Source organism: Salmo salar, chromosome 09, assembly GCF_965601325.2.
Source record: "Salmo salar chromosome 09, fSalSal1, whole genome shotgun sequence".
Taxonomy (NCBI): Eukaryota; Metazoa; Chordata; class Actinopteri; order Salmoniformes; family Salmonidae; genus Salmo; species Salmo salar.
Window position 1 is genome coordinate 83,097,951 of NC_138299.1, and position 16,930 is coordinate 83,114,880.

Here is a 16,930-nt window from a genome sequence, read left to right on the forward strand (position 1 = left end):
AACCCTTTTGAAACAAAATGCCATATGGTTAAATTGACAACATTAAAAACTTTATTACAGGCAAAGGAGTGAGACTCAAGAGTCAACTAATTCAGGATTTTAGTAACATTCCACAACTGCATTGATTTACAAGGTATTGAACAGCACATATTGGACGGAGAAAAGCATTAGGAGGTAACCATTAAAAACAATAACCATAGTTCTTTAAATTCCTCAACACTGTCACGAAATTTTATGATCTTAAACCACTCAAGCATTCATGAAGACTGCTTTCAACTCCATTAATACCCCTGAGTTTCATGTTGCAAAGCAATTTGACTTGTTATTAACCTTGCTGGTACTAAGGACAGAGCACAGGTGTCAAACACATTCCACAGAAGGCCGAGTTTCTTCGCTCCTCCCTTGTACTTGATGAATTAAGGTCACTAATTAGTAAAGGAACGCCCCACACTGAAGCCTAGGGCTTAATTGAAAGAAAAAAAGCTGCAAACACTAGGCCCTCCATGGAACGAGTTTGACACCCCTGACGTACAGTATCATAGGAAAGTCTTGAAGCAGGGACGTTAACTACAATTTAATACAAAAAAAAGTTTAAAGAATCACGAAACTACATCGACAAGTCAGAAAGTTGAACTGGTAACAAAGTCCATAATGTCTTTAGTAACGCCGCCTAGGGACAATGGTGTAGTCCAGATGGAGGGAGTAGGATAGGGGTTAAATCAGGGTGGGTGAGGGGCGCGAGTCCTTTTAATTGGAGCAACAAAGAAATAGGGCACTCTGGCCCGTGTGTGTAAATTCAGTTCATTGAATCAGAAATTATGAACATTTCAAATTAGGGTTGAGAGGTCAACGGTGTCTAATAACCACCATACCCACCCCTGCCATAGCCACCGGCACCTCCACGGGAGTACGGTGCAGCGCTCCTGCCTGAATAGCTACCCCCCTTCATTGCACCATAACCGGAAGACTGCTGACCATAATCTCCGCCAAAGTCATTGTAACCGTTCCCACCATAACTGCCCCCCATTTGATCGCCATAACCGCCTCCGTATCCCCCTTGGTTACCGTAACCACCTCCGTTGCCGTATCCTCCACCATAGCCGCCATCGTTTCCTCCATAGCCACCGCCATAGCTGCCGTAGCCGCCACCTCTTCCGCCGTCGTAGCCATTTTGAGATCCCCTCATTCCTCTCCCACCCCGGCCACCACGACCACCGGCTGACTGCATCTCTTGTTTGGTGAGGGCCTTCTTCACCTCCACTTTGTGTCCATTGATGGTGTGGAACTTCAGCACTACCGCTTTGTCGGCAGAGTCATTATCTTCGAAGTAGACAAAGCCGAATCCCCTTTTTTTGAAAGTCTCTTTGTCGCTGATGACTTCGGCCTTCTCAATTGCACCGAACTGAGAGAAATAATCATTCAGATGTTCGTCTTCAATGTCGTCTTTCAGCCCACCAATAAATATTTTCTTTACTTTGGCGAGTGCCTCTGGCCTACCAGCATCTTCCCGTGCAACCGCCCTTTTTAACTCCACGTTGGTACCATCGACGACATGTGGCCTGGCGGCCATGGCTGCGTCGGCCTCCTCCGCACTTGAGTAGGTTACAAAGCCGAAACAGCGGGACCTTTGTAGCTGCTGGTTCTGGACCACTACGCAGTCAGTTAACTGGCCGTACTGCTCGAAATGTTGACGAAGGCCATCGTCTGTAGTCTCGACGTTTAAGCCACCGACAAACAGTTTGCAAAGTTGGTTCGTCATGATTACTAGCAGAGTTGTTTTACAGCAAATAAAATGTAACCTGACAAAATCGCATCGCTTTAAAAGAAGCTACCGGCGACGCAATGACGTCTGGCGTAGGTTTGGAAATACGTCAACAGTTCTGATTGGTTGTTCCACTCAAATCCCACCTCATTTTATTCAAATTGCCGTTCTCATAATTTGTAAATAAATCCTTCTCGTTTCATACAATCTCCTCTTCATATGTAATGATCTGAATATCCATTAGCTACTTAGCTTTCACTAATCCAGGTCTTTATTCACATCAGTACTCTGGTCATTCCAGTGTCCATTCATGTCAATTCTGTTCTAGCACATCATGACACTGCTGTGCGCATTCAAAGCAGTATTGATGCCAATGATTTTTGGTTGATGCTCCTCATTTGTGGACCTTTCATTCCGAACTACATCTGTTACTCCTTTGTTCCCCCTAACCATTAAAAAAAAGACTGGCATTGAACATTCAAGTGTAAAAAAAAAAATAGGCAACTTGAATACATTAATTCAGCAGACACCCTTATCTACAGTAAGCAGTAAGTAATAGCATACATTTTCTATACTGGTCCACTGTAGGAATTGAACCCAAAACCCTGCCTGTTGGAAGCATCATGCTCTACCAACTGAGCCACACGGGATTAGTGTGAAGAAAGATGTGAATAGATTACAGGACGTGCCTATTATCCGGGCAGTACTCAGCAGGCCACAAAGCTTTTGAATTTGGTTATAGATATTTATCTTTTGCAAAAAATGTACTGTATGGTGTCCATCTTTCCTATTCATTCAGGATTGAGGCATAACACCACAGATGCCATGCAGTATGGACCCATTTCAACATTAATTGGCTTTAGAGATCTTAAAACATCTGCCAAAATTTAATTTGAATTACCAGTAAGAGTAAATGTGCATCAATGACTGCATGAAAACAGGCAGCCCAATTCAGATCATTCACTTTGACCTGCATCTTTGGAGCTCAGAGGTTAAGATTCACTGTACCTATTAAACTAAGCTCTAATGACTGCTCAAAAGAGCAAATTAGTGGACTAATAGAATTGGGCTGCATGTCCAAAGTTCAGTAAATGTAACTTCAACATTCAAAGAGTTATGGAGTGCAATCCAAAGGCAAAAACTACCATGCAACAATATTCCCCTTCAAACCCATTCCATGTGTCCCAATAAAACAAAGTAAGTCTTTAAAAAAATAGTTTTATTTCAATTGCAGCAAATTAAAAGCATAGCACACCAAGGCTATCATTGGTGTCCATTTTTCCATAGTATGCAATGATCTAACATTTATGACCAACTTCCCTACAATGGGTAAGAACAGAATAAGAAGTCAATTACATCACCCTCCTAGATTGCCAGTGGGTTTATTCTAGTCAATCATTGCAACCTGGTAAATACAATACAGATTTTAATGCACACATTAGGCAGAATGTCCAGGGGTTCCAAATCACCCATGGCAGGACAGCCTTAACTGCAATCCCCCAGTCCTGAAGGAAACCAAGGCTTGCCAGATTGGTGTCCTGGCAGTCAGGTCACCATGGCTACCTGGAAGAGAGAGGAAAAGGGTAAAGAATGAGACAGAGCATATAAATATATCAAGCCAAGTCAAGAGGTAACACCATGTGCCATTCCATATATTTGCATTAATGTAGGAAGTGCACTTAGTCTCCTCAGACCATTATTTTAGATTATTTAGGACCAAGTAAGTGCAGTAAAATCCCCTCTTAAAAGATGCATAAGGCCAAAGACCAACTACTGATAAATGCAAAAAACGATCAATAAATTAATCCTAATCAGTACAGTTGAGTACCATTTCAAATCCATATCTTTAATACTTGACCAACACATAGTGAAGACAGTTTGATTTACATACCTAGTTTGCTGATGTGATCCTAAAGAGATATTTCAGAGTCCTATGACAATCGACCCCAGGTATAGAACAGGGTCCCTGTATAAAGTCAAACTGCTACTGCTATGTTGACGTACTTGGATAACAGTATGAACACCTAAATGTAGGAATCAAAGATAAATATGAGAGCCCTCAGGTCCACAAGTTAAAAGCCAGTTAACTTTATGGAACATTGCCAACCAACAAAGCCTCCATGCATTGGTCATGGGCAAACTTAACTGCAATCCATTCTTCACCCCCTTAGCTGGGAAGAGCAATGGAAGAAATGCCATGAAGCTAATATTAAATATATTAAAATAAGTCACATAATATAACCAATCAGAAGTAGACTTAGAGGGATAGTTCGGGATTTTGACGAGGCCCATTACTTCCCCAGGAAGATGAACTTGTAGATACCATTTATATGCACCTGTGTGCAGTTTGAAGTACTAACTTCCTTCATACTGGACGCTGATGATTACAAAATGGTATACATTGATTTGACTTTGGGGAAGTATATAAAGCTATGTCAAAATCCCGAACTATTCATTTAAGACATCCTGGTAAAATGAGTAAAATAACTAAGTTTGTTTAACTTTTTATTTAAAATGAACATACATATGCATACCAATGCTTAACAATTGTAGTTTGATCTTCAGACAGATTATACAATATACATGAGATATTGCTGAAGTAAATGAAAGGAACATTAAGCTGATAGCGGACGCTATGTGTGTTGGGAAATTACTGTGACGTACTTCGTTGATTTACAAAACATTGTCAAGAATGAAACGTTTAAACTGGATCCGTCCCACCACCTAAGCGTCACCTAAAACCTATAGGCTAGTAGTGGATAGAATACAAATTTATATCAGAGTCATAGCTAATAAATACAACTCCATAGCACATGCGTCCCATTACCCAAACATTGAAAAAAAGATTAGATCCCAGGGAAATTCGGAACTAATTGCTTAAAATGTAGATAAGAGAAAATATAGTATCAAACAAAACAATCCTTGACTAAACTCAAAAACGAAAGTACGCAAAACTAAAAAAAAATAAAATAAAAAAAAAACAGCAAGCCAACTAACGACAGCTACACGCCCTCAACTTGGAACAAATGATAAATGGGTTTTGCAATCGAACTTTTCCTACAGCAAGAGCTGGTCGTGCTAATCAGGTTCTGGGTCGGAAGTCATCTTCCTACCTGTTTGGTTTTGAGGTCTTCTTAATGATTAGGTTTCACAGTGTCGGCATTTTGCCAGTACTTTATGGCAGATGCCCGATGACTGAATTTTTTTTAGTTCTGTTTGAGGTCGTCCGATCCGACGGTTGAGGGTGTAAAAGACATTTCTTTGCAAATAGTCTGTCGTAGCCACGGGTTTAGTAGCCGCCATAAGCCCCTCTGTTGTAGCCACCCGCACCGCCTCTGGGGGCGTATGGAGCGGGGCTCCTACCGGCGTAGTTGTTGCCGCCTTTCATGGGCCCATACCCGGAGGACTGCTGGCTGTACCCACTGCCAAAGTCACTGTAGCCATTGCCGCCACCATAACCTCCCATCTGGTCGCCGTAGCCACCTCCGTAGCTTGCGCCTCCATAACCACCGCCATAGCCTCCACTTCCGTAGCCGCCGCCATAACCGCCGCTATTGCCTCCGTAGCCCCCACCGAAACCGCCCCCGTAGCTGTCGTAACCACCTCTGCCGCCACCGAAGCCATTTTGTCCTCCTCTCATGCCTCTCCCCCCTCTTCCACCCCTGCCGCCACCACCAGCTTGCATCTCCTGCTTTGTGAGGGCTTTCTTCACTTCCACCTTGTGCCCATTGATGGTGTGGAACTTTACAACCACTGCCTTGTCGGCCGAATCGTTATCTGTGAAGTGAACAAAGCCGAAACCCCTTTTCTTTCCGGTTTCCTTCTCCGCGATAACTTCGGCCTTCTCGATCTCGCCGAACTGGGAAAAATAATCATTCAGATGTTCATCTTCGATGTCGTCTTTCAGTCCACCGATAAATATTTTCTTGACCTTGGCGAGTGCCTCGGGTTTTCCGGCATCTTCACGAGCGACCGCTCTTTTCAACTCCACGTTGGTGCCATCAACGACATGTGGCCTAGCCGCCATTGCTGCATCGGCCTCCTCCCCGCTCGAGTAGGTAACAAAGCCGAAGCAGCGGGACCTCTGTAGCTGCTTATTCACAACCACAACGCAGTCGGTCAGTTGACCATACTGCTCAAAATGCTTGCGGAGCCCGTCATCGTCGGTATCTACGTTCAATCCACCGACAAAAAGTTTGCAAAGTTGATTTGCGGCGTCCATTTCTTGACAGAAAATACTGCGTAGCTAGCTCGACAGAAAAACCTGTATCAGCAAAGCTTGGAGGTAGGGAAATGGCGTCCAGGCCGTATTTATAACAAAGTTATAGTGACGTCAGACTACAGCAACATCACCGTTACGCCCCTGACATTGGGGTTGTTCAGTAGGGTAAGGTTGAAGCAAAACGCTGCGCAGATTATCGGATCTGTAGATCACCTCAACTTCCAAAGTACTCCTTTCAATGTAATTCATATACAGGGTGGATTAGCGAATTTACGCAGCCCGTAGTCACCCGTTGATCGTCGTGAATAAACTGATAATCTTTTGTTCTTTTGAGGGTTGGAAAGTAAATTTGGAAATAACATTTATTTTAATTGTATAATTAGTATCTTATTTATATCTGTAGGACTGTTGTGATATTTTTTATTTTATTTAACCATTATTTAACTAGGCAAGTCAGTTAAGAACAAATTCTTATTTACAATGACAGGGCTCCTGTGGGGACAGGGGCCTAGGATTAAAATAAATAAATACAATATTAATATAGGACAAAACACACATCACAACAAGAGAGACAACACAACACTACATAAAAAGAGACCTAAGACAACAACATAGCAAGGCAGCAACACATGACAACATGGTAGCAACCCAACATGGTACAAACATTATTGGGCACAGTCAACAGAAAGGCCAAGAAGGTAGAGACAACAATACATCACACAAAGCAGTGAATTTCGACCACCCATTCACAACTTTACGCAAATTCCCCTCCTTGTATAACCCTATCTACATGTACAAATGACCTGACTAACCTGTACCCCCGCACATTGACCGGGTACCGGTACCCCCTGTATATAGCCTCGTTATTGTTATTTTATTGTGTTACTTTTTTATTAGTATTTTATCTTTTACTTTAGTTTATTTAGTAAATATTTTCTTAGCTCTATTTCTTGAACTGCATTGTTGGTTAAGGGCTTGTAAGTTAGCATTTCACAGTAAGGTCTAAACCTGTTGAATTCAGCCCATGTGACAAATAAAAATTACTTTTGTTTTCTTTGTATCCCTTCAAATTGCTTATATAAATTGCAGTGTAAAATTATACCCCAAGCCAGCTTCAAACCAGCTATTGTATGGTGAAAGACTAGAGTGCCTTGATGTCTTTTTCAGACTTAACATTTGAGAGAGAAAAAAACAATAACAGACATTTAAGCTTAATATTTTTCCTATGAAGTTAGTGAAAAACATTAGCCTTTAACTTTGACATAATCTAAACTGCATTTGGGAAAAATGAAGAAAAATAGTAAAAGGCAACAAACTATTTATTTTCAAGGTGCACTATGGAGCTAGTGCATAAAACAAAAGTCATACTTGAATAGCATATAACCTTTACATAATCTAAAATTGAAATGATGCTGTTCCTGATGTAAATAGTTAGACTGATTGGATGTATTTGCACAACAACAGAGGTAGCGTCTGTGGTCAGCTCCTCAGACAATGGCATGGTATGCCGCTGCTCATTTGTGTTTGAATGGGGAGGCCCCTATTCTCTGGAGATGCGAAATCGAGGCTTTTGGTGCCACCAGTGTTCAAACTATTCTTTTCACTGATGAGCAGCCTTCATCATGTGCATCGTCTTCCTCAGGTTGATTTAAGTACTCTGTCTCTCTGAATATTCCTGTTTTATGAGCTGATGGGTTAGAGACTGTTCAGTGCTCTATATATTATACACAGTGCACAATCTGGAACTATGTGATGTTAAATACTGCTATGTTTTTTTATTTTATTTAACCTTTATTTAACTAGGCAAGTCAGTTAAGAACAAAATCTTATTTACAATGACGGCCTACCGGGGAACAGTGGATTAACTGCCCTGTTCAGGAGTAAGATGACATATTTTTACCTTGTCAGCTCAGGGATTCAATCCAGCACCCTTTCGGTTACTGGTCCAATGTTCTAACCACTAGGCTACCTGCCGATATTCAGTTTATTCAGCAATATCTCCTTGTCAAACAATTATTTTAAGACTACATGAGTTAGAGCCAGGCTAAATGGTAAGAAATAACTATTTATTTCAGTTTATGGTTAGAATATAAAAAGCAAGCAGAATATCAAAGAGTAGTAATACTTCCCTCTAGTGGAACACATTTGGCAACTCTGCAACACTAAGGGGTAGTACGAATGAGATAAAAGTATATCCGATCTGCTAAACCTACTAAATAAGTATAATAGTAAGCCTTCATGATGAGATTATTAAATTATTTTGGAGTAATTACATGTAGCTAAAACCAGTTGACCAAGTGGCATAGGGTTAACATCGGTTTTGTTCTTATATGAGGTTTGTGTGCTACTTTGATTTAATTTTAGTGTTTTAGTGTTTGGTCTTGTAGTCACTATAGTCTGAGTTTTAGTGGATTGCAATAGTTTGGAAGATTGGACATGGTTTCAGTGTGAGGTGAGAGACTGCATATTCCGTTTAATTTCCACCACAACAGGGGATGAATCACTGGACATGTTTCACAAAGGTTATGTCACACCCAGAGATGCATGTGAAAGTGTCTGGTGATAAAACCATCTCAAGCACCAAATCAATAGGCATAGCCTACATTGTTTACCATGTCTGTTTGGCTCAATGACTTTATCCAAATGCCTAGAATAAAACAATATGTTAGAAAGACAATGTAAGTATTGTAATAGTGTTCATATTAAATAAAACGTTTTTTTTAAACCAAGAAAATGGCATTGACACACCTGGGAGAATAACATCTGATTATGGGATAATATAATCATAGCAATAAACATGGTGGACTGTATTATATGTTCATAACATTTTCAAACACACGTTGTGCATTATTGACATAAAGTATTGATCCTTGTAAAAAGGCAGAGCAACAGACGTATCATTATCTGTCGCGATATTTGGCTTGTAGCTGGAGCTGGATCAGAATTCAAATCGTGTTTCGTAAATGGTGGAAAACCTAATAATATTTGAGGTGTGGTGGTTCGGTGCCCTTTTTTACGGCATATGCTACAACGTATGCTAACAAGCTAGACTGCAAGCTAAACAGCTTGACAGTTATCCTCTTCAAATATGATCACTTACAACTTTTCGGAGGGTAACTGTCTTTGTGCAATCAACAGTTAGCTTGCAACGTTGCAAGCTAGCTAGCTGACCTCGTACCCAGGCTCGATTTCTAGAGAGACAGCTGGCTGGTGGACGAGATTACAAGTTTAGCTAACGGAGCTAGTGAACTCGAATATCAGGAGGGGGAAAAAGCTTGATATCGTGTTACTAGCTAGCTATGAGGCCTAGCTTGTCAGATAAACAAAACTAACATTAGATCAAATATGTGTATCAGTTGTATGCTGCATTGTTCACTAGAAAGCATATGTATACAATCGTTTTATCCAGTTTCGTGCCTACTAAAAAGGACCCAGTTACTGAGTCCAAGTTATAGAGCAGTTACTACTAGCTACAACCTTTATCCATTGTTCTCTCAACATGGTTTAGCTCCAGGTTTGTCTTTAGTCCATCATTAGACTAATATCTATTTGGCATACTTGTTTATTCTCATTCATTTAAATCAGATATTGTAATCACAGAATAGCCCACATGCTTTACATAATTGAACAACTATTCCACCTAACACCATATGAGCCATTGCTGTACTTAATGGGTGTCCCACACCTACCTTAATAAGTGTTCCTGTTAAGTTTCTCTCTTTTTGCTTCTCTTCAATTGTGAAAGATGTCTATTTCAGGAGATGATTTTGATCCAGCGACTACAGCACAAGTTGAAAGAAGCAGAAGGTGCGCTGCAGAAAGCAACCCTATATGGCCTTCAGCTGCTGGATGGGCAGCTGGATCTGCAGAACAAGTTGGATGAACAGAGGATAGAGATTACCAACACTGTGGAGGTGATCATTCACACTGGGCAATTACTGACATCATTAAAGGCAGCTGTCTTGACAGTTGATGAATAGACTTTGACAGAAGCAGTATAACTCATTACAAAATAAGACAACTGCTTTCCATAAAAACGACTAATATGAATGGTGTAATCATCCTGATATTGCATGACAGGAATCTTGTTACTACTGATATTACAGGAATGTTAAACAGGGTTTGGATGTGAACACAGATAGAGTGGGTTGATGTTAGAGGTACGACTATAGTCTCCTGTGTGTCGGTTCTCAGGCCCTGAAGGAAGAGAAATACTCTCTGCTGAAAAGCCGTGTGCTGGACAGCCTGTGCTCCGACTACAACTTGGTCAACAGCCAGCGGAGGCTGCAGTGGGAGAAACAGGAATCCCTGCTGGAGAGGAACCATGCTATGGAGCTCAATGAGTGCAAGAACAAGGTTGGGCTGCCAGTGATGTGGATTGGGTTACCTGTACACCATTTGCAGTATTTGGGGGATATGCTGAATCTAGACGAGGAAGAATGAATGCAAAGTTACTTTGTTGTGGAATTCTGCACACTGAAATCATCTCTGCTAAGGACATCACAAGTTGTCTTTGAGTCAATTCGTTTTCCTTGACAATACGTAGTGCCCAGTCATTGTAGTGAATGAATGTGATGTGTGTGTTTGGCCGTAGGTGGAGAAAATGAAAGCTGAATTGGATGAGGCGCAGCTCATTGAGAAGCAGCTGAAGCATAAACTGTAGCTCCAGACAGAGACCCTGAGGAACAAGATGGAGGAGCTGCATTTGGTCACAGAGCGGACTCATGAAACCATGTCCTCAGAGTTGATGGAGTTGCAGGAGGAGAGGATGGAGCTGGAGGATGCTAAGGTGAACAAAATATTTAATATTACACTCTCTGTAAAGAACCATAAAGACTCAGGATAACTAGAAAAATAATTTGTTCATCCATAGCTGATTAAAATCCTGGTAAACAATGATTACATGTGATACAGTATAGGTAGCCATTTTCTTTTTGTCCACTCAGGCCACCTTGGAGCAGGCACTTCAGGAGGCCCAGTACAAAGACCAGCATCTGGAGCTGACCAACACAAATCTTCAATGTTAACTGGAGCGAATCACTGAGAAGGAAGAGCATGAGAGAGAAGCTGCCTCCTGCTTTAACGCCTTGGAGTAAAATAACAATCTTTTAGCAGTTTAGGATAAGGTATATTATGCATGCGTTACACTAGATTCATACAGTGAGGGAAAAAAGTATTTGATCCCCTGCTGATTTTGTACGTTTGCCCACTGACAAAGAAATGATCAGTCTATAATTTTAATGGTAGGTTTATTTGAACAGTGAGAGACAGAATAACAACAAAAAAATCCAGAAAAACGCATGTCAAAAATGTTATAAATTGATTTGCATTTTATACAATTTATATTTTTTTAAATGCATGAAATGAAATGTATGCATTCACTACTGTAAGTCGCTCTGGATAAGAGCGTCTGCTAAATGACTAAAATGTAAAAATGTAAATGAGGGAAATAAGTATTTGACCCCCTCTCAATCAGAAAGATTTCTGGCTCCCAGGTGTCATTTATACAGGTAACGAGCTGAGATTAGGAGCACACTCTTAAAGGGAGTGCTCCTAATCTCAGTTTGTTACCTATATAAAAGACACCTGTCCACAGAAGCAATCAATCAGATTCCAAACTCTCCACCATGGCCTAGACCAAAGAGCTCTCCAAGGATGTCAGGGACAAGATTGTAGACCTACACAAGGCTGGAATGGGCTACAAGACCATCGCCAAGCAGCTTGGTGAGAAGGTGACAACAGTTGGTGCGATTATTCGCAAATGGAAGAAACACAAAAGAACTGTCAATCTCCCTCGGCCTGGGGCTCCATGCAAGATCTCACCTCGTGGAGTTGCAATGATCATGAGAACTGTGAGGAATCAGCCCAGAACTACACGGGAGGATCTTGTCAATGATCTCAAGGCAGCTGGGACCATAGTCACCAAGAAAACAATTGGTAACACACTACGCCGTGAAGGACTGAAATCCTGCAGCGTCCGTAAGGTCCCCCTGCTCAAGAAAGCACATATACATGCCCGTCTGAAGTTTTGCCAATGAACATCTGAATGATTCAGAGGACAACTGGGTGAAAGTGTTGTGGTCAGATTAGACCAAAATGGAGCTCTTTGGCATCAACTCAACTCGCCGTGTTTGGAGGAGGAGGAATGCTGCCTATGACCCCAAGAACACCATCCCCACCGTCAAACATGGAGGTGGAAACATGCTTTGGGGGTGTTTTTCTGCTAAGGGGACACAACAACTTCACCGCATCAAAGGGACAATGGACGGGGCCATGTACCGTCAAATCCTGGGTGAGAACCTCCTTCCCTCAGCCAGGGCATTAAAAATGGGTCGTGGATGGGTATTCCAGCATGACAATGACCCAAAACACACGACCAAGGCAACAAAGGAGTGGCTCAAGAAGAAGCACATTAAGGTCCTGGAGTGGCCTAGCCAGTCTCCAGACCTTAATCCCATAGAAAATCTGTGGAGGGAGCTGAAGGTTCGAGTTGCCAAACGTCAGCCTCGAAACCTTAATGACTTGGAGAAGATCTACAAAGAGGAGTGGGACTGTCACGTCCTGACCAGTATAAGGGTTATTTGATATTGTAGTTTGGTCAGGATGTGGCAGAGGGTATTTTGTTTATGTGGTTCGGGGTGGTGATTTATGTAGTAGGGTGTTTGATTTATTATTTCCAGGTTTTGGTCTATGTTCTTTCTGGTTTGTTGTATGTCTATGTTTAGGTTGATGGGGGGTTGGACTCAATTGGAGGCAGGTGCTTTCTCGTTGCCTCTGATTGAGAGTCCTAAATATGGGTAATTGTTTGGTTTGGTGTTGTGGGAGATTGTTTCTTGTTTTGCCTGTGTGAGCATGACAAGACTGTTTTGTTGTTCGTGAGTTCTTCGTATGTTGAGTGCTCATCGTTATATTTTAATGAAAACAAACACTAGACAAAATAAACAAAATGACAGCCAACAGTTCCGTCAGGTTATATAAACTAAACAGAAAGCAACTACCCACGGAAACCAAGGGAAAAAAGGCTGCCTAAGTATGGCTTCCAATCAGAGACAACGATAGACAGCTGCCTCTGATTGGAAACCATACCCGGCCAAAACATAGAAATACCAACATAGAATGCCCACACTCTGACCTACCTAAACAGAGAAAAACCAGCTCTCTTAGGTCAGAGCGCGACATCCAGATTCAACTGGATCAGGTGTTGCAACAGGCACAAGATCCAAACAGCAAGGGAAAGTCTTTATTTGGAGAGGTAGGTTTCTCTTTAGCTTGAGGACAAGCGAGCAGCGATTAAAAGACAGTTGATCAGTATGAAAGTACCGATCCCTTCAGAAGCAGCATGTGATCTCAGAACAACATCTTCTTCGTATGAAGGTACAATACAAAACATGTTCCCTTATGTTTCCAGTCAATCACTCCTAGTGACAATGTGAGACTGAACCAGAGGTGCATTTGGAATTCATCTGCTTTTTCCTCTTGTTTTTTCCCTCCAGGTTCAGATAGCCACAATGATGCAGCTGCAAGGCTCCAGGGCAGACCCTGCTCACTTGGAGCGCCTACGGTCCATGCTCTCAGAGAAGAACGGTGAGATACAAGCCCTCAAGATCAAACTACGTCGCCTGGAGAAAGTAGAGGTGATGTCCTCTTGTTTGTGGTCACTTCGATTCAAATCTATAACACTACAACATGCGATAGGACAACAGATTCACAGTATGAAGTGATTGTGTAGTTATGTCAATTGTTGGTTACTTTGTCTATGCAGATGACATTGAAGGCACAGCCCTCTTCAGCCCCAGTGGAAACGGGGAGTGGGGACGGGACTTACTACACTGACCTGAAAATCCAACTTTTGAACTCTGTGTGAGTTATCTCTGGTTTTAGTGTACAGTTAGTATTTACATGCTGAGTGGATGAAGGCCTTCAGTTTAACCCATAAACGGTCTGCATTTAAGTTCAGTATACAAATTAGAGCTGTCATACCTGCGTCAGCGTTTGATTGTTGTGATGTGTGATGTTTGTGTGTGTAGGAAGGACGCAGGGCGACTGGGGGATGAGTTGTTCATGTAAAGAATTAAGTCACTCTGAGAGTTAAAGAGCACGAGCTGGAGAGAAAGCTTTTCAGTGTAGTGAGGGTCCTCAAATAGAGCCAGAGTGACAACATCAAGCTGCAAGTCAAAGTGGAAGAGTTTGGGCTCATATTTCTACCTAATGGTAAATTTGCCTATATAGTGACATTCACTTGAACACAGGCGCAGTGATTACTTACATATTTCAAACATTTAGACAATAGGTAAGAAGTATTAACTCAATGATGTTGTGTTTTTAGTGGGGAATAAATATCTTATTCAGAAGCGCAAGTGCGAGAAACTCCCTGTAGACATGTCTAGTGACCTCCCAGAGGTGAAGAAAGAGGAGCCCATGGTCCTGGAGATGGAGCTCCCCAACCACATGAAAGAGGAAACGGAAGCAGCGGCCCACCCTTGTGTAAAGGAGAGGCCCACCTTTACCCCTCTGCAGCCCCCCCAACAGCCCCAAGCCTAACCCTGCCTTTCCTGGAGACAGCAAGTGTGTCCGCATCTGTGAGGAGCCCCCAACCCCTATCCCCAACCCCCCTATGTCAGTGTCCCTATGGTGCTGCAGACCCCTGTCTCTCCTCCTCCGCTGTGTCAACTTTGGTTTCTTGGTGTTCTTCCTGGGTTTTGTTCGGGCTCTCACCACTCGTCCACCACTGCCGACCCTTCCACTGTCTTTCGGGAGGGCTGTCACAGGAAAGAGTCTTCACTGATTTGCACTGATTTGCCTTTGACTTCCAGTAGGGGCAATTTTGCTGCCACCTGACCTAAAAATTGTATTAAGATACCTTTTTATAAGTATTATACTTTCCGGGACATTTTCCCGACAAAGCTGACCGCCTGGATTAAGGCTAGAATTGCTATTAGGAGAACCGTTGTAACTTACTGTATACAGTGTACCATGAGTCAGTGTGTAACTTGTTCTTCCGTTGCATGTACTGTATTAGATGCATGTCATTTAAGTACTAATAATGGTTTACAGCCTGCTGCCTTTGGGAACAGTTTAAATTACGGTTATCACCGTTTTAGCATTTCTTTTGTTCTTATTAACACATTTTGTCAACTGGTTTTGGAATTAGCCTGTTTACCTTCAATCTAATGGGGTGTAATGTATGGCGTATCACGTAGGCCTAGAAAAGTTGTTTGTAAATAATTTTTTTATATTGTTTTACTATAAATGAAGACCACAGGGTTGTAAACCTCATCTGTATGGCTTTGCATTTGACAGCGTCTTTAAACAAACGGAATGGTTTGCAATTGCCTTTAGGTCTCTTTTAGCTGACTGTAAAATCAAGACTAGGGAGATGGAGAAGGAAGGCACTTAAATATTTTGGCTTGCTCATTCACTCTCTGAATGGCACACATACACAATCCATGTCTCAAAGCTTAAAAATCCTTCTTTAACCTGTCTCCTCCCCTTCATCTACACTGATTGCAGTGGATTTAACAAGTGACATCAATAAGGGATCATAGCTTTCACCTGGTCAGTCTGTCATGGAAAGAGCAGGTGCTCCTAATGTTTTGTACACTCAGTGTGTAATTTAACAGTTTGTAAATGTATTAATACAATGACGACAAAATATGGATTTCAGTCTGATTTAATCTCATTTAAGTGTTAAAATGACATTTTTGGTGAGATGCTTTTTAACCCCCTATCTGATATCAAAGCACAGTTTATCAGCATTTTTTTGTATTTATTGTTAAATTAGTCTATGGGCAGTATTGGGAAGTGCTCTATCATCACTTAGTACTTAAATGATAATTAACACAATTTCACACACAACAAGGAGACCCATTGAGAAAGTTTTTTTAGTTGTATAGTCATCATACAGTATATTAACCCAGGATTAAATTATATTGCACAAAAATATAAACGCAACATGTAAAGTGGTGGTACGGCGTTTCATGGGTTAAAATAAAATATCCCAGTAATGTTCCATGCGCACAAAAAGCTTATTTCTCTCAAATTTTGTGCACAAATTTGTTTACATCACTGTTAGTGAGCATTTCTCCTTTGCCAAAATAATCCATCCACTTTACAGGTGAGGCATGTCAAGAAGCTGATTAAACAGCATGATCATTACACAGGTGCGCCTTGTGCTAGGGACAATAAAAGGCCACTCTAAAATCTGAAGTTTTGTCACACAACACAATGCCACAGATGTCTCAAGTTTTGAGGGAGTGTACAATTGGCATGCTGACTGCAGGAATGTCCACCAGAGCTGTTGCCAGAGAATTTAATGTTAATTTATTTACCATAAGCCGCCGACATACGTCGTTTTAGAGAATTTGTCAGTACGTCCACCGGCTTCACAACTGCAGACCACGTGTAACCAAGCAAGCCCTGGACCGCCAGTATAGATCAGGGTTAACCCGCTATAACCGACACACGCAAGAGTATTAGTCTCTTCTCCTGCTTATCTCTGTCTTCTGAGAAGAAAACACTATAGTTACTTTTGCATATGTTGTAAGATTCATATACATGTTTACAGTACCATAACTGTTCTGACAAACTGGTGAGATTTTCTATGTAGGCCTACAGTTACAATGATCTGCTGCCACGTTATGGAATATTCGATTTCTTGAAGAACCTCTAGAGGCTGTATATCAATTTGATCAGGGGCTTGTGGGGAACAATTTAATGCCATCAAATCTTTGCCACCCCGAGATGGGCCAATTTTTGGTATGGCACATGGGCTATATGTACAGTTGTCAGTTCATGTAATAATATGAAATAAAACTTCCAAAAAGACTGATGAAATGTAATGTAATTGCGTCACAAAGATCATACAGGGCTCTCCATTAGCCAATCCGATCGCATAGATTTGAAAACGAGTGACACTCTTTTAAATACGATTGGCTCCCGGTCGTGAT

The 16,930-nt window shown here is 41.6% G+C and overlaps 2 protein-coding genes and 1 pseudogene across 3 annotated transcripts; 1 reads left to right on the top strand and 2 right to left on the bottom strand.

Annotated features, from left to right (window-relative positions):
- Positions 1-28: 28 nt before the first annotated feature.
- On the bottom strand, positions 29-1,838 carry LOC106611971 (heterogeneous nuclear ribonucleoprotein A0). Its single transcript, XM_014212701.3, has one exon. The coding sequence runs from the start codon at positions 1,757-1,759 to the stop codon at positions 857-859; it is 903 nt and encodes a 300-aa protein (XP_014068176.1). The 5' UTR covers positions 1,760-1,838; the 3' UTR covers positions 29-856.
- A 2,416-nt stretch (positions 1,839-4,254) lies between these two features.
- On the bottom strand, positions 4,255-6,060 carry LOC106611976 (heterogeneous nuclear ribonucleoprotein A0). Its single transcript, XM_045724042.2, has one exon. It carries the CDS (start codon positions 5,982-5,984, stop codon positions 5,052-5,054), a length of 933 nt encoding a protein of 310 aa, XP_045579998.1. The 5' UTR covers positions 5,985-6,060; the 3' UTR covers positions 4,255-5,051.
- Positions 6,061-9,745: 3,685 nt separating this feature from the next.
- On the top strand, positions 9,746-11,712 carry LOC106611973 (protein Spindly-like; annotated as a pseudogene). The gene is made up of 4 exons (XR_014378812.1): positions 9,746-9,898; positions 10,179-10,340; positions 10,579-10,773; positions 10,931-11,712. The product of XR_014378812.1 is annotated as a protein Spindly-like (transcript).
- Positions 11,713-16,930: the final 5,218 nt, after the last annotated feature.